The sequence below is a fragment of the Parus major genome, chromosome 5, assembly GCF_001522545.3.
Source record: "Parus major isolate Abel chromosome 5, Parus_major1.1, whole genome shotgun sequence".
NCBI classification, from domain to species: Eukaryota; Metazoa; Chordata; class Aves; order Passeriformes; family Paridae; genus Parus; species Parus major.
Genome location: NC_031774.1, coordinates 25201516 through 25229394, shown reverse-complemented (window position 1 = coordinate 25229394; position 27879 = coordinate 25201516). Strand labels below are relative to the sequence as shown.

The 27879-nt window shown below is 43.4% G+C and overlaps 1 protein-coding gene across 5 annotated transcripts in view; it reads right to left on the bottom strand.

Annotated features, from left to right (window-relative positions):
* Positions 1–27879, bottom strand: part of MAPKBP1 (mitogen-activated protein kinase binding protein 1) — a 98821-nt gene that overhangs the window by 33148 nt on the left and 37794 nt on the right. For 4 of the 5 annotated variants that reach the window (XM_019007043.2, XM_015631364.3, XM_015631360.3 and 1 more), the window contains exons 4-15: positions 13425–13487; positions 12792–12849; positions 9860–10030; positions 6945–7082; positions 6147–6329; positions 5532–5549; positions 4844–5004; positions 4262–4451; positions 3116–3262; positions 2042–2226; positions 1846–1937; positions 1358–1483 (exon numbers count right to left, since the gene is read on the bottom strand). In XM_019007043.2, the coding sequence (XP_018862588.1) occupies positions 1358–1483; positions 1846–1937; positions 2042–2226; positions 3116–3262; positions 4262–4451; positions 4844–5004; positions 5532–5549; positions 6147–6329; positions 6945–7082; positions 9860–10030; positions 12792–12849; positions 13425–13487 (1532 nt within the window). The remainder of the gene's footprint in view (positions 1–1357; positions 1484–1845; positions 1938–2041; positions 2227–3115; positions 3263–4261; positions 4452–4843; positions 5005–5531; positions 5550–6146; positions 6330–6944; positions 7083–9859; positions 10031–12791; positions 12850–13424; positions 13488–27879) is intronic. The other variant, XM_015631363.3, reaches the window with a different exon arrangement.

Sequence of the window (27879 nt, the reverse complement as noted above, 5' to 3'; positions counted from 1 at the left end):
AGAGGCAACAGGCACTTTTCAGAGCTTAGAGTTGGACACAGCACATATTTTTTGCTGCCCTTTCTTACTGTAGGGTCAGGCTTCCCTTAGGACTCTTCTGTAACCAAGCAGCTCCTTCAACAAAGCAATACCTGATAAAACTCCAAGTAATGACAGTGCATCCAACATAACACAGGTCTTTAACTGCACTCAGAGCATGCCAGCAATTGGCTCAAAGACCAGCACAAATGCCTTAGCTGCCAGGCCTTGAGCCCATGTCCCTCATCTCCTGGGAGTTCAGCTGGCTGCATTCCAGGCCAGCTCACTGATAAGACAGATCGGTCAGAGAAACTTTTGCTGGCCTTGGAGCTCCTCCAGAAAAAAAACCTTGAAAAAGCCACACAGTTGCTTTGGGGAGCCCCCGCTATGAAGCTTCAGTGAGTCCATTGATTCAAGAGCATTTTCAAGCTGAGGTTCTCATCCTTGATCCCCAACTGAGCTACACTGCAGCAGCATTGCAGCCACACCTGTCCTGGACACATGCCCCACTGATCTGAATCCTGACCCAACCCATGGACTCATCTTCCTGACCTGAACTCCTTCTTGCCTTGCTAGTATGGACTTGCCTGGCAGGCACTGAACTGGAGCTAACCCTGACCACTCCAGACTGATCAAGACCTTGAATTGCTTGAATCCATAAGTGATAGTGACCTGTCACTATGGATTTATCTGGTGACCTGGACTACTGGCTGTATCTAGACTTGATCTGTTCCTGTCATGTCCTGTGGTACTTTCCCACAGCCAGTGGAAAAGGCCACTAGCTTTGCCAGCCTTCCTGTCACCCCTGGATAATGGCTTTCCCTGACAGAGCAGCCAGCTCTTGCAGTTCCCAACTGGTGTCTGCTCATCAGTAGCAACTGAGTGCTGGGCATAAAACGTGCTCCAGCACCAGGAATGCAAAGCCTTACAGTGGTTTACAATCACAAATTTACTGTACCCAAAACTTTTTTTTTTTTTTTTTGATGTATTTTGGGATTTTTTTTGACAATGACTGCTCAGAGTTCTCCTAAATTAGTTCTCTCTGAAATTAGTTAGAGGGAGTAAATCATTACAGAAAACAGTTTTCCAAAGAAATGCTGAGGACTTCAATCAGAAAAGGTTTTCTTAGGAGGGAGGAAAGAGAGGAAATGAAAGCAAAACCAGAAAAGAAGGCAAGTATCACCTTCTGTTAAGACTCCAGCTGAAAAAGATGATAAAATAAACCCCAGCTGCAGCTTCAAATTGACCTAGTCCAGTATTTAAGTAGATAAAATTACAGCCACAAGGGGACAACAGCAGTGCTCAAATCCAGCTTTGGAGAGAGGCCATGATTTGCTACCTGCAAATTTCACTGCGGTGATGGAAGAAGAATGTTCATCCAGGGTTTGCTGCAGGCTATAGTCCTTCCCAGCATCCAAGACATGAATCAATCTATCCCGACTGGCTGAGGCTAAGAGCTTTAAACCTGTCAGAACGTGAAAAAGACTGTAAGATCTTTAAAGACTGTAAGATTTTTAAAACTGCTTCCCAAGTCTTCTTAGGGACAAAACATTATACTGTAGCTAACTGTACAGATGGACACAAAGTAACACACCTGAATTTCACATTATAATAATAAACAGAACAAGTTTCAATCTCAACATACAATATTCCAATAAAAAGTAAGAGAAAAAAGACTTTTTCAAAGCCTGGCTCTGCTGTCCCAACACTAGAAGGCTGCTCTGGAATCCAGTTCAGCATGACAATTCTAACATACCATAGCTGGACATTCTGACTTGCTCAACATTATATTCATAGGCAAAGGGGAAGCAGCTCAACTGCGTTTACCTGTGTCAGGTTTGGAGTATTCCAGACATAGGATTTCAGAGTCATGAGCTTCCACCTTCAGCATTTCCTTCAGAGACTGCAACTCATATATTCTAGGACATAACATGGCTCATTTCAGTATGTTTAATAACAATACCTGGTTATTTTCTCATGCCTGACCAGTCTGCAAACTGCACAAGAAGCTTTATGGGATTACCTGAGAGTGCCTATCCTGTCCCCCGAGGCCAGGTGCTCCCCGCTGGGACTCACACAGACAGTGCGTATCCCCACCTTGGTATCCAGCACTTGTGCATCAGCTTTGTCTGCACTTCCCGTTGAGTTGTAATCAGTGTCCAGAAGTACCTGAGTGTTGTCATCTACATAGATGATTTTCATCAAGTCCTGGGGACACAATACACCCAAAAATATTTACTAGTTACAAAATATTAAAGCAAAGCATCTGCCTTAGAAACTGAGCTCCTGGCCAACATAAACATTTTATTGACAACAGTGCTGTAATTGGTAGGACCTTTTAGTTAGGAGAAAGCACTAAGCCCCTTCAGATTGTAGGATGAAAGTTTCACAGCTGTGTCTCACAATCACACCTTTCAAAAGATTCAAGCTTGAAACCAACAGCATCTCCTGCACTACTGACAAACTCTGGGATTAGTGATTACAACATATTAGGGCACACAGCAGGGAATATGAAAGACTTTTAGGGATCATTTAAGTCAGATTCCTGAGTACTGACAGAAGAAGTAAGAATTTTTTCCACCTGATTCCTGAGGTCAGGGCTGCTGTTTCCAGAGGTCTTCTAATTCAGATAAGAAGAGAAGCAAATGTCTATATGTAATCACTGTTCAGTATGATTAGCCTCCCTCTTATATAGATGAAGTGAGTGCAAACTTTTTCATTGAATTTCCCAAACCTCTGCTTCATTTAATGCACCTTTTCCAAATAAATCTTAAGTGGTTACACATCACAGAGATGCAGAAAGAGAACCAACTGTCCTGAAATATATAGTCCTTAACAAAGAGACTAAGCTTGATAAATCTTTAAGTTGTTTATGAAAACAGCAATAGTCCCCAGGACCATTTCAGACAACCTGTCCTTCCACCCAGTACTTTTTTCATGTTTCTTCAGGTTTGCACATTTAATCAGATTTGTGCTCAGTTTACAGAAACCTGTGTTGACTTGGAGATCTGAAGAAATTTGGGTCTTAACTTGGGAATCTGTGTGTGAAGAAGAGCAACCCAAAGGACAAGGAGGTGATCCAAACCTAGGATCTTACATTGCTGAGGATGTTGCGGTGCAGGGCTGTGCCATGGATGTTGGAGCTTTCAGTATTCCACAGACGAATGGTGTTGTCAGAGGAGCAGGTGATGAAAGAACCAGGGGGGAGGCAGGGCTGATTGTTGTCCTTCACCTCTGGATACATCTAAAGGCAAGTAAAATCAACCCCTAAATAATATTGCCTGGCATCTGGCACCCTAGACACCAATAGCAAGTTTCAAAACAAAATGAGACAAAAGGGGTGTCCTCTGTTTTCTAAAGGTGAAAGCCATACAGTTCTGACAAAAACCTATTTGCTTCAGACCAGAGCTTCATAAAGACTTCAAACAAATTCTCACTGAGCTTCCCTCATCACAGAAAACCTCCTTAAGAAGCATGCAACAAACCAGTATCCATTTTTTAACAGTTCAAAGATAGCACTTCAAATCCCAAGCAGTGACCATGCAATAACCACCTTGCACTGCCGTTTGCAACTTTCATCTACTACTGTTAGTTTATAATTCAGAAGGAAGGGTGAAATGCAATTAATAAATATTAACAGAGTTCTCAACCTCCTCCCACTTTTTTCCACTTTCCCCTTGCCTGACCACTATTAGACATATGCCAACATATTAGCAGCTCCATTGTTTCCTTTACTTCCTTTCCTTCCCTCTGTCCCTCTGAGGGAAAGCCAACTAGACAGACTGCAAGATGACAGACACTTGAGAGGGTATTTCCACACATTTGAGTGAATATGTTAAGATGGACCAGAGTTCAGATTGTATCACTTGTTTCATGTTTTTGCCTTGGAAGCAGTTGCTCAACACGGATCTCAAACAATTTTTTGGAGGTCAGCAATGAAGTTTTGTCTGTTTTCTAAAAGGATGCTCTCTATTCAACTCTGTTCAATTCTCCTCTTCTCCCACTTCTCACCTTTTAATGGTGAGATTTTTTTTTCCCAGTAGCACTACACATTTAGTCAGCCATTGCAGTGCAGCCAAAGAACTGTTCCCAGGCCCAGCAGCAAACACAATAACCACAGGTGAAAACCTGAGTCAGTTATTTCCCTTCTACAGTAAGCGTTTACATTCAAATTTTTCAGCTCATCTGATGGCTCTCTCAGCTGCAACTCACAATCCAACACCTGTGTTTGCAGACAGCATACCTCAATGTTCCACACACAGGAAGAGTGATACAAAGCAGAGTACACCTTGCCCACTTTCTTCGGATCTTTGACATCCCACACATACAGGCTGTGGTCATTGTACACACAAGAAAGCCACTGGTTGGTGGGGTCAAAGGTCAATGCAATTGTGTCTGGATACTTCGCATCAGCCACACCAGAGAAAAGACGGCTGCACAAAGAGAGAACAACAGCCTGGTTAACTTGTGCTCTCTAGGAGTGGGGGCAATGCTCAAACAGGAGAACTCAGATTCTTCATAGGGTGCTGTTGAGATGGACAATATACTGTGGCATCTATAAGCAAAGAGAGTAGTTGGTCAGAATGACCTGTGTCTCGAACAACCAGAGTCCCAAAAGCCTCAAAGTCCCATGGCAAAAGTCTTTCTCCTTGCCATCCAACTGTAGTGCAGTCATATAGGACAAGCCTGCAACAGCTCAGAGAGATCTGCAGCAGGCTTCCAATTTTAATCCATAGAAAGAGCATGCTCCAGATGGCAAAGGTCTGGGGAACAGTTCTAACCCCCATAAGCCTCCCTTGCTCCCTTTCACCCTTCTCCACAGTACCTGGCCTCAGTCACACTTGCGATGTCGGTTCCCAGGAAGTGTGGCTTCGGCAGAGTAGTGACAAAGTGAAGGTTCAGAGGGTTAAAAATCCTCACAGTGCCGTCAGCACAGCCACAGAAGATGTAGTCATGATTCACAGAGATGCAGTTTGCCACCGTGGTCTGAGGAGGACACAGCACATGAGACAGCAAATGAGAAACACGCACTCACGTCAAAGGTCACCAGACACACGACAGGGAGAACAGCGAACTGACAGACAAAGGAGTCATGGTCAGAAGATCTGTAGTGAAGTCGAGCCCTGGGAGTAATGAAAGGCCTAAAAATCCATTTTTCCTTTCTGAAGAACTTTCCAGCCAAGGTCCACTGCAGATCCCAAGCAGTTAAAAAAAAAGCCCAGTTTCTCTGCCACCCACTATGATGGGAGGCCAACAGAGCTACACTTTTGCTCCAGCTGAGTCCTACTCTGAACACTGCTTTTATTTCTATGACATTCAAGGACACTGGCAGGCAAGCAGCACCTCACCCTGTACTAGCACACCAACACATTACCTGTCAGAAGGGGATAAGAAACAGAAGAAAATGGATTTTCTTCCCCTCCCTTTGGGATCTGTACAAATGGCAGAAAATGGTACAAAATGGAGTGTGGTGAAAAGGGGATGAATTCAATGCAAAAGTTTTTTCAACTTACTGTGAAGCTGTCTGTATTCTGAGCGAGAGTGAAAGGCAGATTTTAGAGAGGAGGGGAAAGGAAAGGAAAGAAAAGAAGAGGCATTTCACTTGAGTGAAAGCATGGACAGACTTTTTCCCTTGATTTTAATACACTGGATCCTTTTAGATGTGCATGTTACATTCAATTGAAAGGAAAACAAGCATGATCAAATTTTTAGCTATGGGCCAGCCTGGTGGTTTAGAATAGCCAAATCAACTAACACCGTGGGAACCTGCATTTGAGATGCACAAGCCAAGTAAGACACTGCAGAGTGGGTAGAAACCAGAATCCTTTTAAAACTCCTACTTGCCCCAGCCAAGCCAGGAGAGACCGTACAGGAGTTGCCATAAGGACATTGCTTTGCCAGTAGAGCAGTCACTGTAATGCTGAGGCATGAGAATGAGAGAGCCTCAACAATCAATAAAATACCTTTGCCAAGAAATAGCACTGTTTTTTCCCAGCCTTCCAGAGTACATTGCAGGGTTGCAGAGGCACAATTATTTTCACTGCTGGTGGTCAACTTGTACCTCCGAGTGCCCTTCTTATTTGTTGTTCCTGCTCTGCTTGAGCAGAATAGGAGGATGTAAAACTCACCCTCAGCTCCACCCACTTGTCTAGCAGCCTTTTTTCATTGAATTCACAGAGCAGGCCTGAGGATGTGATACAGAAAGTGCTGTCAGCTTTTTTGCCCCTTCCACAAGCCACATCTGCAAAGAAGTTGTTCCTCAGTTCTCCAAGCAATCCGGAGCGACCCAGCAAGGGGACTGTGGCATTCACCTAACAACAGAAAACAGTTTGCTACAAATACAGCAAGGCACTTTAGGCAGACAGTGATTTTTCGTAACATCAATCCCTGAGTGCTGAAGTGATTCAAAGAACTGTCAACAGTCTAATAAGGAGTGGTTTTACTTGGTGTTCATGTTACAATTGTTCATGAGCACAAAGAAAAATCACCATAGGTGGATTCTGCCTCCCAGAGAATAAAAGAACAGCTAAAAATTTAAATACTTTGGTTGATGCTTCAAAATTACACTCACAACCTTTTTGAGATGCTCATACTAATGTAAAATAGCTCTTTCTACCTCTCTCCTCCAAGGAGTTAAACGACTGCAGCTCTTTTCTAATTTATTTGTCCTTCAGTATATGTGACTACTGAACTACAAGCATGCTGCTATGCAATTCCAGGAGCCATGCCCCTACCTCAGTGCAGGATAAGATATGCTTTTGGTGTTATCAGCCCATGAGACTTAAGAGCCAGGAGTGAAGGCTATCTTTGCATCCCAGAAAAATAAAAAAGTTCCCACTTCCCACACAGCTCACTGGGGAAAAATCCACCCTGCTCTAAGATAGACATGCCTGTTTACAAGTTGGCCTTGATGCACTTTCTCTCACCTTGGAGGTTTTGCTGTCATCCAGGTACCAGAATTTGATATGTCGATTTCCAGCAGTGACAAAGTAACTGCAGTCCTCCGAGAATGACACTGCTGTCACTTTACTTGAGACTTTGTTGGCTGCCACTACGATGTTTTTCTGGAAACATAATTGTTTAGATTGGTTAATTTCTTTGCTCAGAAGCAAAGGAAACTAATTTCAATTACAGGCACATATCCAGTACAAGCAGTGCAGCAGGGAAAAGATGAGATCCAAACTATTTTCCATTCACCTCTCTATACAACCTCCTCAGCATTAGCTGGGAACATTGATTCAGCAGACAACATAATTCACATTTATATTCAATTTTTGTTCCATATTAACTATGATCAAGAACAAATCAGCAGGCACTAGTGCCTGCAGGAACTTGGTGTCTGAGCCATGACAAACATGTTGGTTTCACAATCACCAGGAACTCAGAGCAAACCCATTTCCTTTCCTAAACAGCAAATGCAGATGTAGGCCAGCACAAGGAAGAATTCCCCCAACCCCCAGGCAGGAATGAGGGCACTGCACTCAAGATGGGGAACAGGTTTTTTTCACAGAGAAAACAGTACGGGTTCTTTCATAAATTCTTCTCTCTCTTTAAACACATCATACGTTATCAAAAGACTGAAAATACAGATAGACCATCCCTGTACTGGAAGAGAAAAAGCAAAATCTGTTATATCTCAAATGTATGCCTCAAAATGTCAGAGTTTGAGAAAAGAGGAACTAGACACAGGGACAGAAAACAGGATAGACACTGCTCAAGCAGATTGGTCAGATAGCAGGAGGAGCTCCCTGTTCACAAAGTCATGGCTCAGTTTTCCTCCCCCTTCTTTACCCCAGTTAGAAGTGAGAATAAAAAAGTTTTCTGCTTTGTCTGTTGTGGGTTTGCAAGCATGCAGCACATGGCTGACAACAGTGCACCCCTTTTCATTCTTGCTGTGTTTCCTTTACCCTTCCTCTCAGGGATTCAGCTGCTCCCACTCTTCCAGACACAATGCCCTCAGCACACAAACCATGTCACTCCCAGGGCCCCACTGGACTGCGTGCTGGCAGAACTGAAGAAACCAGCACCAGGGGAGTCTAGCCTGCTGCATCATCACCATGTAGGATCCCCGCACCCCAGAATGAAGGAAAGGCAAGTGGGATAGCAATTATCATAACTTCTTTCAAGACGGTGCTGAGAGAAAAGCTTAGGACCCTTGCATACCTCAACATCTGGATCATTGCTGTGGTCCCTCTTTAAGGAAGCAAGGGAATCCTACAGACAGCATGCATTTTCTTTTCCACCACAGTCAAATTACTGACTACCAGTCAGGGAAAAAAAGGGAAATCAAAGCAGCAGCAGAGAGGATAGACAGCTTGTGGTTAAAAGTGCAGGTCAGCTAGACCTCCCATCACGGTCTGAAGCATAAGTTTAAAGAGTGTGTTCTTCAGTTCTCACATCCACAGTTACACAGTGAACAGAAAAACCTGGATAAGCAAGGGAAAGCAAAACTACTTGTACTGTTTCACACAAGCCACACCACACATTGTGACCTTGTCCAAGTCACTACTTTCATTTGTATAACTAGAAATAACCCAAAGGCTGAGCACTCCATTTTCAACACAGACATACACATTTAGGTTCTCTTACTACACACACTTCAGCTATGTAAAAGAGTAGCAACATCAAACTTCAGCTCACACAGAAGACAACAGTAAGATCTTAAATTACAGCACAGGAAAAGCAATGAAAAGAGTAACATACAAAATGAGTTCAGACTTACAAGATGCAAGAAAAGAGAATGCTCTGGGGAAATCTTATAGTGGCCCTCCAGTATCTAAAGGAGGCCTACAGGAAACATGGGGAGGAACTCTTCATCAGGGAATGTAGTGATAGGACAATGGTAATGATAGATTTAGATTAGCTATTAGGAAGAAATTCTTTACTGTGAGGGCAGTGAGGCACTAGAGCAGCCTGCCCAGAGAAGCTGTGGATGCCCCGTTCCCAGAAATGTTCAAGACCAGATTGGACAAGGCTGTGATGGGGTTTCCACCTGGTCTAGTGGGAGGTATCTCTGCCCATGGCAGGGGAATAGGAGCTAAGTAATCCTTAGGATCCCTTCCTTCCAACCCAAACCATTCATTGATCCTATGAGATTTAACAGACGTATTGATTTTTTCTTAAAGCATATCTCTTTTAGAGAGGGTTACAGCACTTGAAGAAGTAGCAGGAGCATCTATTACAATACAAGACTCCTACCCTACCAAAAAGAAATGTTTCTTTTCTTATGTACAAAGAACTAATGCTTAAAGGTTTACTAGAGGATAAGACACAGACTTTGTTTCTACCAAGTGTTGCCTCGATCCAGTGACAATCAGAGTGACTCTCATTAGCTCTCACCCATTATGAATTCCCTATGTTGCTCTTCTCACCCATCAAGGCTGGAATCAGAATATCACAAACTCTGACATAAAAAAATCAAAACAAGCCAAGAACATTCACTACACTACAAAAGAAGTCTCTGGCCGATGAGAGTTTCCTTCCTTAACCTCCTAAATTAGTTTTTAACAAGACTCTAAAAAAGCACAATGGTTTGGCAAGGTTTCAAAGTCCAGTCTTTTCTGGCTGGACAGCAAAATGTCACACATCTCCAAGCATAAATAAAATCCCTTCATGGAAATGACTTAGACCTTCCCTAAGGGACCATAGCTTTCTCTCTTGTCCAAATTTGTCTGTGCCTATGAATGTCAAAAACCAAACAATAACTACAGAATTTAAAAAAAAAAAAACCAACAGAAAGCATGATGGAACTGAAATAGTTTACAATTAGACTGGAAGCTCTTTTTGATTCTTTTTGATTCAGCAACACCTTCTGGTCCACCGAACCTCCTAGAAAACTTACCTTCCATGACCACACATTGACAATCATGTCATGCTGGTACCCCACAGAAACAATGTACTTGGAGCTGGGGGAGAAGGCCACACAGGCCACACCGTATTTGTGCTCCTGGAGCTCCGCCACCTGGGTTCGCTCAGCCACGTCCCATACACGAACTGCTGGCATGTGTCCGCTCTGGAAAGGACAAGAACAGACACAGAACAGGAGATGGAACCCTGAAATCAGTTCTGACAGATCCCAACATGTAAATGCAGGAGCTTGGAAAAACATGCCTCGATGGTGCACTCACAATAGATTTAGCAGTTCCTTTGATTCTTTAAAACCCAGGTTGAGACCAACAACCTATGGAGTATATGCATTTAAACAGCTGTGCAAATTAATACCACCCCCCCTGCTTTAAACCTCTTCTTAATGCTACTCACAAAATGCTAGTCCCTGTTCTGGACAGGGACTAGAACAATACTTCCGATGCACATCCCTGGTCTTTGTAATGCGAACTTACAGCCTGCTTGTGAAAAGGATTATAATAGATTGCTATCCCTAGACTCAGTGAACAAAAAGCCCTCACACCCTCTGCTCCTAACACAACATAGACATCTGAGGTATCAAGCCAGGTCATGCCATACGAAAACATGACATGGCTGTTGTGGGAACTCTCACACACCATCTGAGGGACTAGCAGCATCATTTCTGTCACAAGGTAACACACGGATGCACTCTGCCCGAAAGAGTGCAGGCGGGGTAATATCAGAGAAAAAGACATGGCTGGAACAGAGCCTCTCATGTAATGTTTGCTCTCCAGAGAAACAGAAATGCCAATTCAGCACTTTCTGCCAGACAAATCTATTCTTCTGTTTAATTGTTTGTTATTAAGCCAAATTAAAACAAGGCGCAGAAGTTGAGCTGAAATGCTGGCCAAAAAATGTGCTTGATGGGCAAATCTTACTCAAGTAACTGCTCATGGTTTCACATTGAAGTCTGTCAAAACAGCAGCTTGTAAGATAACATATCCATGGCAACATAGCAGGATGGTACCTTTTTGATTGGTTTTAAGTTAGTCATTTGATTGTGTGGGAGAGACAAGTCTCATCACAAGTAAAAGTCAAAGCTTTAAAAGCTTAAAATTGTGCATGTTTTAATTGCCTTGTTCAAAAGCTCTGCTAAGCAACTGCTTGTGGCCTGGAATAATGCCATGGTCGGATTTAACTGCAGCTGGTACAGTTCTCCCTTCTGCAACGCAGAGCTCAGGTCTCAAGGTGCCTTGCTAGATGGTACAATGAGCTGAATCAGCTGTTCTTCAAAACAACTGCTATACTTAAACACATACATACATATAAATATTTCCCAGTAACTTAGCATACACCCCAAGACCTTAACAAACTGCATTTGCATTTCATCTTTTAAGAAATGTTCACCAAAAGGGAGCTCTGTGTGACCTCCATGGACAAGGACTCTACACCTCTATGGGGAGAAATAAAAAGTAATAATTAAAATATTTTAGGAAAAAAGTTTTCTTATGAATTTGACACAGGTAAAGGACATTTAATATGTGTGGAAGCCAAGGACTAACCTCCATGCTCTCCTCCCTGAAAAGTCAGCCATACAGAAAACTAAGGTGTTATTAGGCAGAATCAGCATAATGCAGCTACAAGGGAGCTTGACAAAGTGAACTCAGAAAGCATTTCCCTGTGGGACAGGGGTTGAACCAAGACACGACTGCTGACACCAGCAGGGGACACTGCTACACTAAGCAATAATTCAAATGTCAGACACGTGGGAGGATATTAAAAAAAAGAAATGGTTTTACAATACGGCAAGAGGAGACATGTTTTGCAACAAAGGGGGGGGGGAAAAAACAAAAAAAAAAACCAACACAAAAACTCCACAACAAGAATAATAAATAATAAACCCCTACAAAGTTCAAGTATGCTATAAAACCCCATGTTCTCACTAAAATACTAATGACAGCATCTAATGACAGAAAATTTATGCTAACTTTCTCTGTGTTTTGGTAGCCTCCATCCAAAAAACCCACTCTTGTTTCTACCCTTGGTCTGATCCATACAGGATCCAGGCCCGGGTTTGGAGCCACCTGGTGACAGGACTGCTGCCATCATGGTGACCACAGTAGGGACCACTGGAGAGAGAGAAGGGTCTCCACCTCGACAGATCCAACACAGGACAGTGATTGATGCACTTCTCCCTGTGGCTGAGGCTCAAGAGACCTGTCTCACACATGCTCCCTACCCATCTCTTACACAGGCACAGGGACTAGTGGTAAACTGCCCTTAATCACACACAAGAGCAAACTAAGCCCAACCATACAGAGGTCAGCATTTCTGGGGATTTTTAACATCCAGCAATTCCAGCCTCATGACAAAGCCCATGTCTTGAGCTTCTAATGCAGGACAGACACACAGTGTACTTGTCCTTATTCTCCCCTTTGGGCATGTTGGGAAAGAGGAAGCAATTGTTGCCCCCAGCCAAACAATGCCAAACCACAGGCAACAGTATCTTCTGTGACTATTCCTTAAACTCCACTCCTCGTGCACTTTTCATTTCACCCACAACACTATTTCTGGCTTCAGTTACTTCCTGAAATCCTACAGGGACAATGCTAAGCTCAGGCCAAGATTCAGGACCATCCAAGTACTCTTTATTGATGCTAGAGTAGAACAATGCTGCATGTCCTTTTGCTTATTTTCACTCTACCTTCAGCCCACAGATACCACCCCAGAAGACCCATCCCCCAAGCTGATGTGTTGAGAAACTCCTAGCAGAAGCACCCACCACCCATAAGCCAGCAGGTCCACTGAACAGTGAGGCAACACTGAAACTCGCTTCTCTGTTTGAAAACTGCCTTTTTCTTCTAAGTCCCTCTGCCCTGCTTCAAAATGTAATGGAGAAGGTGCACCCCCTCTCCTTTCACACTTACCTCTCCTGTAACCAAATATTTTCCATCTGGAGAGAAAGCAAGTGCTGTAATTGTTTTCCTAAAACAGATAAAATAACAGTGAGAAACATTTCCAACATGTGACTTCATTTCAATACATCATGACTGGGGAGTAGGTTGGGATGAACTGAAAAGATGCTAAAGTCACCCATAATAGGCTGACATAATGGTTTTGCTTTGCCATAGGGATTCCTTGTTGCCCAAGTCTCAAACAGCAGCCCACAGCAGCAGCAAAGCTCCCAAAGTTGAGGTTCATCACTGCACCTTTATTCCAGGTGCAGGACCATGTCACACTGCTGGCTTCAATAACGAGGTCATCATTTTAGGTGGAGAAAAAAAAAAAAAAAAGTCAGACTGACTTACTACCAGAAGCTGTAGTAAGAGCCCCTCCACGTCATGACCATTAGCAGATCCTCTTGGGACCACAACGTTTATGAGGTGGTACTTTGACAGCAATAGCACCTCATGAGAGAAGGAGCTGGAGTCAAACCAGCCAAGGCAACTCTAACTGGAGGGGATTTAGCCTGGAGCAACAGCAGTCCCTGCACTTCGGTCAGGCCATAAAAGTCTTGAATTCACCTCACAGAAAGTAAATCCAGTTAAAGCTTTACTCACCTGGAGCTGTTTAGAATATGATGTTGCTTATTTTTTCTAGGGTTGAATAGCACAACAACACACCTAGACAGAGGAAACAGAAAAACAAAGAGAGATTACATCACTACATGCATAAAGATAACAAAGAGCTATCCTTGCTGGGAAAGCTAAAAACAAGAAACAAAAGTAGCCTCAAAAAGCTGTTTTATCCTGTAATCTCAGACTGAGATGAGGTTAACTAGAAAACAGAAAGCAAAATAACAGTCCAGAGGAAAATCGTAAGTCTTTCCCATGTTGAGGAATACCATTTGCTAGTATCATAAATAATTACCTTTCCACCTTCCAGGAGCCCTGAGTCTGATTGTCCAACCTGGACAGAAAGGTTTACCATGAATTCTTGTGCAAAGCCCTAATGGATTATGTCCCTTGCTATAAAAGTGACCCTGTGAACTGGGCACCAAACCAGAGTGCCTGGTGTAAGAGTAAGACAGCAGGGTAGAAGGAAAGAGGGGATCTTTTGGAAAGATTTTGGGGAGGATGAAGGGAATTAAAGGCACCAAATTTCTGTGCCTCACCTTATCAACAGACAGGACAGAAAGCAAGGAGTATAGCACAAGAAGTGACTAGCTGGTTGGGAAGTGAAACATACAGTGCCAAAAAACTATTGACCTAAGAAGTCTATCTGCATAAACAACAGGGGCCTTGCAGATACCTCTCAGTAAGCTGAACTACAAAAACAAGCAATACTAAGCTCCTAGTAAGCAATATAATTACCTCCACTGGGAACAAAATACCTCTATTGCTGACTGGAGGGGGAAGGAAGGAGAAGAGACCCCATCTCCCACTACTCTTGCCCACAGCACATTGCCTTGGTGCCTCAGCCCACCACAACTAGACCGACAGGAGTCACAGGTACTGCAGCCTTCCCCACTTCCCACAAACACCTATACACCATTTTTAAATCTCCATGTAACAGCATTTGTCTTGTACCACAAGACAAAGTAGCAACCAGTAACAGAATATGCTGTTACAGGAATAAAAAGATAGAGTAACAATCACTCTGATGACCTTGTGCCCTATTTTTCACTTCACTTCTAAAATAAAAACTTTGAGTTTTGCCTGTCCCTCTACAAGAACACACTGCTGGAGTTTGGAAAGTCCCAGCTCCTCCTTCACTGCAGTGTTGGGAGAGCACTGCAGGATGTCCCTGCTCCACTGCCAGCAGCCTTTCCTGCACTGAGTATTTCACTTACATCACCGTCATGCTGGGACTTGCTTGCAACACATAGCAGCTTACAGACATCAATTACTGGGAGAAACATGCAGGACACACAGGAGAAGTAGAGTTGGCCTGGAAAAAAGGACTAGAGGAGATGGCCTGAAACAGCCAAGCAGAAAGCTGGGGCATCACAGAAATCCACGGCAGAACCTCTCCTAAAGACCTCAACAACATTTCAAGAGAGGTGGTGCACACTCATGCACAGGACAAAGCACACATTGGCACCACGCTGCCTAGAACAAGAGCCACATCCTTCCAGGCCCCACCCCACATCCCCAGCAGCAGGAGGGGCCAGCAGTGCTACAGGCATAGCTCAGGGTTGACAGGGCCCTGCAATGTCTCTGACATCTCCTCACTGAGCCCTGGCAGCTGACCTTTCCCTTGGTCTGACCTGGCTACACTGCCAGAAGGACTGTAAATTTTGAAATGGAAAATAGGGTAGAAAAGAGGAGTGACACACCAATACCTTGAGCTGAGAGTCCTGGCTGAACCTGCCACACTCCATTAACAATGCTAGCGCAAAACCAGCATCCAAAACATCAAGGATGCATGGGATATGCCCTCCCCTCCTTTAGATTATTCTCTCAAGCCATGCCATTTCACACACCCCTATCCATTCATGCCTTACCTTGAAGGCCAAGGTAATAAATGCACCAAACTTTCTTGACAGTTAAAAGGCGGATAGCCATGGCTGGAGATGTAACCTTGTGGAAGAGCAGAGAAGCTGTAGATAAGCATTTTGTTCAAACCAGGATTGATCCTTTTCCACTTTTTACCCTGGGGAACCAAACTGGAGAGTTTCAAGTCATAGCTATGCTATCTGAGGGATTATTGCAAAGAAGCAGGTGGTTCGTGATCCATTAACAAGTCAGGGAAGGTTAAGCCTTGCAAATAACAAGATATGAAATAGGAAGTTAGCAGATGTGAAAACCTATCTAATCCCGAGCCTCCAGCTAATCATAAAAGCACAGCAGAACCCCATTATGTGCAGTTGGATAGGGTTAATGAACCAAAATCCTGCAGAGTTACAACTAGGATGAACTGTGCTTAAAATAAGCTTCAAGAAACCAGTGAGAATAAGGGAAGAGACGAAATCTTGGCAAAGTCTTTCCTATGCAGCTCTTAAATTTAAGTTTCTATTTTATTGTAAGGAACTCAGTAGAAAAACAGGACTTCAGACAAGCGAACACAGTTTAAAAGCCAGATGAAAGACACAAAACACAAACTATGATCTTCAAACCAGGCAAGCAAACAAGCCACTTCCTAGAATAGTGTGGTGAGCCACAAAGGTCCAGGGCTTTGCTATTATTAACTTACAGGACAGAACTTTTAGCCACTTAAAATCATAAATTTTAGCTCAGTGGCACCCCAGAACAGCCTGTGTGCCAGCACCTTGACCAAATTCAGAGCCTGCAGGGGAGGCAAGAGCCACCACCCAGCTCACACACCAAAGCAAATCAACAAAACACTCCAAGAACCGCACAGCACCTGGTGCCAGAGCAGCCATCACAAATGTGGATATTTCAATGTTGCCTTAAGACAACTCTATGCTTGATTCACTGAGTTTGGCCCATAATTTACAAACACTAACTGAAGGGATAGGGAGATAAATCACAGTATCTCCTTACTGGTGAGCAAGCACTAATTCATACCATGAAACATGAAAATACTTTTAACTCAAACTCAGCAAAAGAAGATATTTTGATTTGTCACTTAATAATTAATATAACTTAGTAATTAGCTATGATGCTCTTGCCAACAAAGCCATTTAGCCAGGATTAGTCTTCTGAACTTGCTTTCTTAAATTATCTCCTACCCAACAAAGCTACCCTACTGCAATGCTGTCCCGTGCTGATTTTCCACCATTCCTCTCCTCTCCACTCACAAGGGCAATGAAGATTTCAGCCAACTCCAAGGACACCCTATTCAGCAAGACGGCAAACCACAAACCATCAATCATACTGTGGCACACAGATCCTGTTCTGGGAGTCAGGGGCATCCAAGTTTGTAAACTATCTCCATCTCAAAATGCTTAAAAAGCATTTTGTCCATCCATCTAGTCCATTCCATCCCAAAGAGCACATTTCCACAACAAGCAAAAACTATTTCTAGTTCTTTAATCTCTTCAGAGTGTTAGAGAACAGCCTCAAAAGTTGCATCAGGAAGGTTTAGACTGGATATTAGGAAATATTTTTTCACAGAAAAGCTTGTCAAGCACTGGAACAGGCTTCCCAAAGAAGTAGTTGAATTTGAATTGCCATCCCCAGAGGTATTTAAAAGAAGCAGAGATGTGGCACACAGGGACGTGGTTCAGTGGTGACTTGGCAGAGGTAGGTTAAAGGTCCATGATTTCAGGTTCTTTTACAACCTAAGGAGTTCAGTGACACAGAGTAGCCTCTATTGCCTGCTCAGACACTCACAGCTCAGCTCGGTCCAGCAGCAGCTTCCTAAATAAGGCAGTTCAGAGCCCATTAATACTCTGGGCATGCTCCATTTTAGCAAAGGAAATCAGTCTAGCAAAATAAACAGAATGGAGACACTGAATGATCAGGTTGCTGACCCACCTACTCCACACTGCTGCCTGGTCCAGTAAGACACCCTCGAGAGAGTCAAAGTATCTACCCCTTTCCATTTATGCATGCTTTAATATTACAGTAGTCAAAATATTAAAAATAACTATAAGGGAAAATTAGTTGCATCAAAGAGCATATACCCATCTAACCATCCTCTGCCTTTGTCTCTTTTATAAGGCTGCATTCAGTATTTTACAGCCAGAGGGATAGGAAAGAATGCATGATAAGAGAGCACTGATCTTATTCACAGCTTCCAACTGTTCATGAAGACAAAGCAAAGTACTTCAAACCTAAAGTTCCACTATGGCCACATCACCTGTTCTGCTCACTCCACCCCTTTCCCAAAATTAAGCTTTCAAAACAAATTCAAGTGTTCAAGACACCTTTGTCTGAAGAAATATTTTTGAAAGCTAGCGTCAACATGCAAACTAAGGCTAGCTCCAGAAATGCCACACATGAGACCTACAGAGCCTAGCACACATTAGCTGTTGTGAACATCAACATTGTCAGTACTCTTGTTTCAGCACAAACCTTACCTCCTCTGCAGCTGCAGACAAGGTTTGATGAAGACAGCACCTTTTTAATCCACAAGTATATTCTGATTTCCAAGACATTTATAGAAACTACTTGCTGCTCTATGGATTGCTGCTGTACAAACCATATATCAGCCAGCTGAGATCAAGTGTCCTGCTTGTTTGCATGCTGGTTCCTTGCAGAGGCTGTTGGCAATGGAATACATATTGAAAGGAATTTCTAGGTCCATGGTGCCACCTCACAACCACTAAGCACATCTTCCTGATGCAAGCAAGTTTTATAAATAGCTTGGCTGGGCAATCTTTCCCAGTATGCCTCTTTCTTGTGAGACATCCAGGTAACACAAGGGAAGGACAGAATTAGCTTTCACAGCAGTGGCAAAGGTTTTTACTGGCAACATGAGCATTGTCCATCAGGGAGCCTATTTGTATCAGCCAACAAGAAAGGTTCCTTGCAGAGCTTTCCAAACCTCCAAGAAGGCACTATCTTATATGTTCACAACTGTGCATCATAGATGCAGATGAAAAACAGGGAGGGAGGAGGGAGAGGAAGAGGAAAGGAGGGGGTAGACATAGAATGTCACTGTAGTTTCCATTGGCTCCAGCAAAAGCAAAAAGACACACAAAATATAAAATATAAGCAAATTTCCTAGGCTAAATATCATATAAGGAGTGGAGAGGAATCAGATGTCAGTACCACGTTTACACACAGTATCTGACTCACTAAGTGGCAGTGGGTCACTCCATGCAGCCCCGCCCACCTTTACTTCCGACTTTTCGCCTACTGGCTTCACTTCTGCACTTACCAAATCATAGTTTTTTGGACATTTTACTCTTCTCATTGTCCTCCTGTTTCCCAGAACATCCCTCTATTATCAGCTGCCTTACCCCAGCCATTTTTTTCCTCATGAAGCTGACATAAAACAAACTTCTGCAGAAGTCTGTTTTCCCTTTTCCTTCCTCTAAGGCTCCCCCTACAAGGAGTTTGGGAAAATTAAAAGGCTGCAGTAGCATTCTTTTCCAAGCTACCAACCAACTCAGCATTGCCCTGTCTCATGGGACACATTACTGTAAGCAAAATTTATGTGTCAAATCATCCTCTCCCAAATGCATGGAGCCCATGCCATAAAGAGGATGCTGTACAGAGGAAAGAAAAATCCAATAAGACATCAAAACAAACATTAGCTTTCTTTCTACCCCCCCCCCCCCAATATATTCCTTTCATGCCACTGTGAGAATAAATGAAAAGAGCAAACAGTCACATCCCTTCAAAATTGCTCCATTTCTCAATTTCTGGCTCATACTTTGCTCTCTTCCTCCCACCCGAAGCTTTTCAAATCAGAGTGCAATAGCTTCCTATGCACTAAATGCATGGGGGAAAAAAAAGACTTTGATAAGAACAAAATCTTTTTTACACTGCACTGGTTGCCATGGGAAGCTTGATCAGAGCAAAGCAGTGTCTACAGAAGCTGGTGTTAATTTTCTGTGTGGTAATTCTTCCTGCCAAAAAGCTTCTTTAATTCACAGCCAGTACTGGGAGTGGGTTAACAGTGATGAGAGGATGTGCACACTGACTATGTAACTGAATCGGTATTTTCATGCAAACTGTATTAATGACATGCATGCTGAGAAGAAAGATCTATCTGTTAAGAGGTTAAGAGCTGAGTGCCACTGCCTGAGCAGAAATGCCTCCAGAGCTCCTGGTACCAATCTGTGATAGAGAAAACTAAAAAGGTGGGAGCCTGAGAGGTGCAGCTAAATTCACGCTTCAGAAACCAATGCAGGCTAATGAAAAGCCACAAATACTGACCAATAAACCCACTGTGAAAAAGAAAGTCAGTGATATATTTAGTGTCACTAAACTAATAGCATAGAAATTTCTGATTGCCAACCAGGGACAGACTTGCTGTATTTAAAAGTCTTCATAGCACCCCAAATCTGCAGGAGTGGGAGCTCAAACACATCACACAATAGGCTTTGCTCCAAAAACCACAGGAAGAGCTGTGACAAACTAAAGTCCAATTTCTTGCCTCCTAGAGTCCAGTCCTAGGGAAGAACAGGGCATATATTAAGATACTTGTCCAGATTCTTTTTTCAGCCTCCAGAAAACTGGCTTTCAGAGATATCTTAAAACAGTGTGCACCCACACCTAGAGGAGAGAAAGCAGCAGAGGAAATTGCAGCAGAGCTGAACTGACAAGGATTTATAGGGATACTTCCCAAACAGACAAGGGCAGCCTCTGTTCTCACCACCATTTCAGCCTACTGAATTCACCTTGTCCACTACACTAACTGACCCTCAAAGCTGAGGGTCCTGCAAAATCTCCACCAATACCTATGTGACCAGATGACATCCAGAAAAACAGGTACCTTTCTCTCCCAGTCATCTGGCAGGGATGCTACCATCCCCATGATCTTCTGCTGCCAATGTGGTTTGTGCCTGTCTGCCTGAACAGGCCCTGCTGCAGATGAGGGGACAGGGCTGAGTGCCCAGAAAGCTTCTCCTCAGTTCCTGCCCTGCCTACAGAGCGCCAACACCAACTCCTGCCACACACAGCTGACAGCTTCCATTGGCTGCTCTCAGCAGCCCCTTTACACCTGCCAAACTATATCTTTAGAGCAACCAGCTGTGTCTCTAACCTCAAGCTACAGAAGGCAGAGAACAGATGCAGAAATGGCACCCAAAACACTTTAAAAATACTTTAAAAAAACCCTCAACACGTGAACAGATAAAAAGATCCAATAACAAGCAGAGATTGTGACTGTAACATCAATCAAGGCCTCTCATCTTGTATACACAAGGAACCACTAAAGTTTCAGCTTTATCAGGACCACAGAAGAGAAACTGCAATTTTCCTTCCTGCCTCCTCCTAGAGTGAAGGTGCTGCCTGTCCACATGGGCCGGCTACAGTGATTTCTAGCAAGTCCAGCTGATCTCACTACAACATATCCTCAACCCCCTGCAGCTATTGCATGTGGAAAATCCTTAACCTACCACTGGAGGTTTTCATGCTATTTCAAGGTCTATTTTTAAGAAGGCAGAGCAGAAGAAGAGGAGGATTTTTAAAATTTGCAACCCTTCTGACACTGGGAAAATATAAGGCAGGGTGATGACTCAGGAAAACACTTCACATAAATGGATGCAGAGGGGAAAGACAGCCTAGGTCCCATCTCCCACAGGGTAAAGTTGTACACAACTCCAGAAGAGCCACACTGGAGCCAGAGACATGGCAATAGTGCCCTCAGGAGAATGATGCCTTTTTACAGAGCTGCACAATAAGCAGGCACCTTTTCTGGGAGGCAAAGAGCTAAGCCAGACACAGATTGTGAAAGACTTGGGCAAGAAGTGCATGCAGGGAAAGCAGAGGGGAAAAAAGGCCTCAGAGGAAAACCATGAAATTTAAACCAGCTTACTAACTGGCAATCATTACAGTTGCAAGGAAGATGAAAATGTTTCCAGTTAATTGTTATGGCTCAGGGCTACCTAGTCACCAGTGATTCAGCAGGAACTTCACCTTCAAAACAACCCCATTCCCTTCAACAAGTCAAAGCCAGGAGAGGGGGAAAAAAAAAAAACCTCATGAATGAGAAGCCAGGAATAAAACCCTGTCCTAGCAAAACCAGGGACAGACCATCTCTGCTGCATTGCAGAATATTCCACCTGTCCTCCAGCCTGCAGCAAAGGTAGGTAGAAAAATGAAGCCAAGCAAAGCAGCAGCTGTACTTATACAGACTGAAATGTCTGTCAGTCTGCACATCTGACAAGCTTCAAAAGAGACAGGGCACTGATGACAAATGCCTGTACAGACACACACACACACACACACACATATATGTAGGTATATACACAGACACATGCATATATACATATGTCTCACGGCTGATGATAACATTTACACGCACAGAGAGTGTACATTTCTCCCTCCCTCTCCAAAACCACTCACTTCCCTCGGGGCAGGGAAGCAATGCCAGCAATACACCTACATGAAGTATCAAATCAACAGAGCTAGGAGCTGCAGAGCTGCATTTTATTCCAGCATTCTTGGCAAACAACCATGGAATATTATAGATGAGCAGCAGCCCCAGGGGTTAGAGCAATGGGCAACTGATGATAGGTAGGCTGGAGGAACAAAAGGATCACTGAGATAGTTAATGACCAGAATATGTGCTGACCAGACAGACAAGAAAGTCTGAGAAGCACTAGGAAATGGAGCCTTGAGCAGCACCTGGCTGGTTCTAGGCTGGTGTGCCCAAGAGAGCTGAAACAAGCAGCCAGAACATGGCTCAAAACCAGTTTACATGCAAGACAGAGGATGCAACTTTTTCCAGGATGAACACTACAAAATCCCAGCATACTATGTTAATTCTTGGGAAAGGACCTGTTTCCATATGCTGAGATCTCCCAAAACAGATGTCCCAGGCAGATCAAAAAGGAGAAAAGAACAACTATCTGTCCTCACAGACCAGCCAAGACACCTGCTTTGGGGATCTCTTGCTCCCCAGTTGTGCTCCACCCCTCCACAGGCTCTCAAGATCCAGTCCGTCTTCAATCAGTATCTGGCTGACAGCCCCAGATTTGCCATTTTCAGCAACAGGCCACAAGCTTTTCACTAAGTCTCAAAGGCCTTGGGCTTCCTGGGTTTGCATGCTCTGAACTTTTCTTGACCTGCTTGTAGCTCTGCTTTGCTTGGTTGAGCTGTAACAGCAATTTCTCTAACTGACCAGGTGTCTATAGATGATTTGTTTTAATTCTGTTTATCTTTCGTGGAGTACAACCATAGTTTTATATAAACTACATTAACCAACAGCTATTTTATGTAGATTGAGATATTTACCACTAATGACTGCATAGGGGAGAAAAATGCAGACATGGTAGGAGAGCAGAGACCTTGAGAAGTGGAGAAACAGGACACAGTGCAGAGGAGTACAGGAATGGGATGATAAGAGAGGAGGTACATGCTTGCCATTGGAGACCAAACTGATGCAAACCATTCACCCACTGTCTATTAAAAAAAAAAAAATACAGACCTGGAGCTGAAAAAAACCAGCTTTTAGGGGTAGCAAATAAAACAAAGAAAAATTATCCAACATGCATTAAAGACACCCTATATAGTGAATTCCAGAAGCATTGTGGAGTTGTACAAGTGTGACGTGCAAGTGTATTAGCAAACAAATAAAAAATTACCCAGAGGAACCCTGGAGTTGGAGTAAGGAAGAATCCAGTAAAACTCACATCATACTCTTCCCAGAGAAGGGCTACAAAGATGAAGGTTTACCCTCAACAACTGACTTTAAGATCCAGAGGAGCAGCATAAGGGTGAGCATAACACCAGAAAAACCAAACAGAAACAAAGAAATATATTACAGTTTTAATTGCATTATCACAATTATTGAGACATTTTTATATAGAATTACCCTAATGCATTATTAGCCCTTCTTTTTCTGTCATAATCAGTGGTCAAGTAAAATGATTCTTGAATAAGAGTGCTATGAATTCAGTTATACCAACAGTAAATTCCTGCTTTGTTTATTTATGCACATACACAGCCCATATGTAAGGGATGCTTCCTTTTTGCCCATGAACAACAAAGCCCAAGGCAAACACCTTAGAGAAAAGACAGACATACAGGGGAAGAGAAAGCAATGAAAAACAAGTTCAAGGAAAAAAAAATTAAAAATTTTAAAAACAGGCAAAGAACAGTTTAGAGGAAAAGGCAAGAAAAAGATAGAGAAGCAAAGTTTACAATAAAAATACTCCAGAATAATCAAATCTGCCATCAAGTGCTGAGCAAATTCAGCTTTCGTGCCCAATGGTATAACAAGAGAAGATGGGAGCTCTCTGAAGGCACCCTCCTGGGATCAAGCAGCTCCTTGCAGAGATTTGCAGACCCAGCTGGAATTACACAGAGAAATCTGGCTCTACACTTCAGGTTTGTGCCAACTTCTCTGCAAGAGCAGTTGACACCATGCCATGAAGCCTGAAAAGCTGAATATGTGTCTTCCTTTAAAACCAAGTCCCAAAGGAAAAATATAACCTTCTTTCAAGCATTTGGCCAACGCCTCTATTTCCAGCAGCATGCACAGCCCAAGTATTCCCTCATTGTGCCTGAGCAACTGAAGAGCAGGGATAAAGATCCATACATCAAACTAATCATCTGGGGCAGACCAACATGACAGCTCATGGCTGATGCCACAGGGCTTTAACTGTTTTACCATGAGCACAAAGTGTATCAATATTAAAATGGCAGCATTCAAAGGAGCAAAACAAAAAAGCAATGAAATTAAACCCTGTCTGCCAGCCCCCTGCAACCACCACCTCCCTTGATGGTCACACATGGGGTAAGGTACTGGGCAGATCCCTCCAGGGTCCATTGACCCATTATTGATCTCTCCTGCATTCCAGAGCAGGCAGCAAAAGTCCCCACTGCAGCAAAGGAACTGGAGCAGCTTTTCCCCTCAAATGCTTCAGTAAGCATAATCCAGGCCATATCTCTGCAAGAGTGTCAAACAGAAAAAAACAAAAAAACCCAACCAACCAAACAAAAACCCAGCACAACAAACAAAAAACCTCACACCAAACACACACACAGAAAAAAAAAATGCTTCTTGGAAAGCATGAAGTTAAAGAATCACTTGCTCAAATAGCCAGTTGTTTTCCACTCCTGTAAGCATGGGCAAAGCTCACAGTTGCCTTGGGCAGCAGGCTGCCAGATCTACAAAAAGGCACTAAAGCCTCCTGCCAGCCTTGCCTATTCAGCACCCTACAAGGTCAGGCTGGCAGATGCTGAAAGAAGAGGCAGGGGGGGCCTGCTTCTCCCCACAACTGTCCACACCACAATGCACAGGAAGCCTGCTGCAGCTCCCAGGCCCAAATATCCACTGCTCATGCCAGCTCCCTCTCCTAGTTTGCCACTTCTCACAGAAGGAACAGCTCAGACATTGCCAGATTGGCAAAGTTCAATTCTGCCCATGTTACCTTTTTAGAAGACTTGTGACAGCTCTGCCTTCAACAAAGGATGAACATTTACTTGTGCTTTATCTCAGCATAGTATTTTAAATGCATTGAAATTCTTCTTCAGAGTAGTTAATGAGCATCAGTTGTCAGGAAATCTGAAAAGACAGCTTTCCTGGAAAGCGAAGCAATTGCAGTAAAACTCAGTTTTGCTGTCTTGTATAAAACTGTATCTCCTGTCACAGAGAAACGTTGCCAGGTTAGAGTCCAAGACTAAGAGTACTTCCTAAAATGTAATAAGTCAGCATTGCAAAGGCATAACAACTGACCCAAAGGTAAGAAGAAATTGGCTGGTATCAGCTCTGTCAGTCCTTGGCTGCCAGCTGAAAGAACCAGATTCAGGTGCACAACAGGCTGATGTGTGCATGTGTTGCAGGGCATATCTTCCAGTGCAGCAGGGAGGGGGCCAAGTCCTACATCTGGTTCCTAAGCAATAGTCAGGGCATGCTTACAATAAACAAAACACACCATTTCTAGGCACTTCTTAGCTATCCTAACACGATGCTCTACCACCTTTAACTCGTTGCCTTCTGACACTGAGTGAAACCCAAGACCATCTGCAGTGCCAGGTCTTCCAGAAAGAGGAAAAGGAGTGACTCCCTGTTGTTCACACCTGGTGATGGAATATGTCCTTTGGACTGTATGTACTTCTTTTAAGTTAAACTCTGTGATTTGTGTCAAGGTTGCCAGGAGACACAGTGCCTGTTTTGAGATTCTTAGAGAGGGTGGAGCTCAGCTGAGGCGGCTGGTATCTCATTTTCATCCCAGACTTTGCTATTCAGTCCCCACTCCCCCCCCCTTGTTCTTATGCAAGCTCAGGACTTGGCTCACAGGCCAGTGGTGTTGCTGCACCAAGGCACTGGTTGCTAGGAGGTGTAACTGGAGAGATCCAGAGCAGGTAGAGCAGAAAGCAGGCTGCTACCTGCAGGTACACAGGCTTTTGGGCACCCGTGCTCCCTGCCGTCCCCCTCCTTTCTCAGCTAATGTGCAAACCCCAGCAGGTTGCAGAGTTTCAAGTTGAGAAAAGGCCTACATGTTCCAAAATAGCTGAGGTACTGAGAGCTTTGCAACACGCCTCTATTTTACTAGCATCCAATAGCTTTCTAAACCTGTCAAAGCTTCCCACTTGCAGAGCTCTACCTGAGTGTTTAGCTCTGTTATTAAATAAAGCAGTCATGCTTATTCTCTTGCTTCCATTTCTTTGCACATAAACTGCAAGTTTATGACCCTCACCATGGGAATGCTTTCCTGGCCTCCTCCTCCCCCACTTTTTTTCTTTTAAAAAGCAACTTTACTTTAGTTCACATACTGGTTAATGAGATCAAAGCACAAAGGAACAAACCAGGCAGCTACATGAGATTATTACCAGTTTGCCTCCCAATTTAAAAATCCAACTGACACACTCAAGGATTGAGGACAGCCAGGGAATCTCTTAAGGCAGGTTAAAATCAGGTATGACTAATATGATCATTAAAACAGCAACTCCTGTAGCTTTTGTGACAGGCATGATGGCACTTTCCTTTTGAGGGAACTGGAATATTTGCCCTGGAACTAGGATGGCAGCAGTAAGAAGCATGTACTATGTAGTTTTCCTTAATATGTTTTTTCAGGCATCCCAAACAGCAACAAACTTGCAGGACTCCTCCAAAAAGCCCTACCTTTCCCTGCTCATAGCCTGGGGAATCCAGTACAGGGAAATTTCAAGGGCAGTTAAGTGCTTTTGCACTTAACAAGAATTTTCATTGCAGCCTTGCAAAGATAAAAGCATTCCCATTTCCCTGCTCTCACTTTCTTCATCACTAACATTTTTGGCAACAGCAAGAATCCACACTAACATGAATGCTCCTGAGGACTCAGCTAATACTTCTGGCCCCCAAGAAACACTGCACAGGCAGTGCCTGGACCTGCCACACCAGTTGTGTGAGACAGTGTGGGACAGAAGCTTCCTAACTACTTGCCCTACCCACAGTACCCAACTTCATTTACAGCTCACTCACACCACTGCAGCATCACATACAGTATGAAACCCCTCTCCAGGGTTTTCTATCACTGGTGGGGAGAGCACATGTACACTGCCTACACAGTGCAAGCAAGTAGCCTTCTTCAGTCCATAATAAGGGTCCTGCAATTCATTCTTGCACTAAAAACTATCCCAAACTTCACCATCAGTTAAGCTGTAAAGTTCCTTACAGTTAACACAATTGTGTGTCATGCTGTGGTACTCAATGGTCAGAGTCCAAAGGTAATTAGTAATCAAAGAATTTGCATGTAAAAGCATTCTGATGTTCGAAACAAAAAAAAGGGGGGGGATAGGGAAATGTAAAATATGCCACTGAAGAGATGCTTACATGAACTCCATCCCATTTCCTTCTACAAACCATTCTGAGAGCATTTCTTTCCACCGCTGCCCTGTTTTGCTTTCCTCTTTCTGTAAGAACCAGGCTTGCCCAGCACCTGGAACAGTGTAAACAAGGACACAGGAGTGGAGCCAGTAGCATCTGGCAGTTTTTGCCACAATCACATCCTTAACTTTCTGTGTGAGCACATACCACAGCATCAGCTGAGCTCATGTCCCATTCATGGAACCAGCTGTGGGACTTTGAGCAGGAGCATCACACTGCAGAGGCAGCACAGCGTGTGTTTGTGGGCTTTACCATCTTGAGGGAAGGTTCGTGTGTGGTCTTGGGAGAAGAGTGCCCAAACCAGGACAGGTAAGGATTGGTGTAGAACACAGCACCTTTCACATTATCCCTTTTTTTTTTTTTTTCTTTTCTTTAATATAGTAATTATTTAATACCCAACTCCTATTATCTATAAGGGAGAAAATAGAACACTATTAACTTGTATTTTTAGGAAAAGGTGCAAGCTGAGAGAAACAAAGTGATTTTCTTTACCATACAGTCCTGTGAAAGACTAAAAATATAAAGAAAATAAGTCTGTTCCCCATGCCTACCAATACACTGGTTGATCCCAATTGCTGGCTTTTTTTCAGAAAAGTCTTTTTGTCCTTTGGACAAACCCTCAGTATTATTCCAAATATAGAGCATCATAAAAGAATACAGAACAATACACTTCTGGTG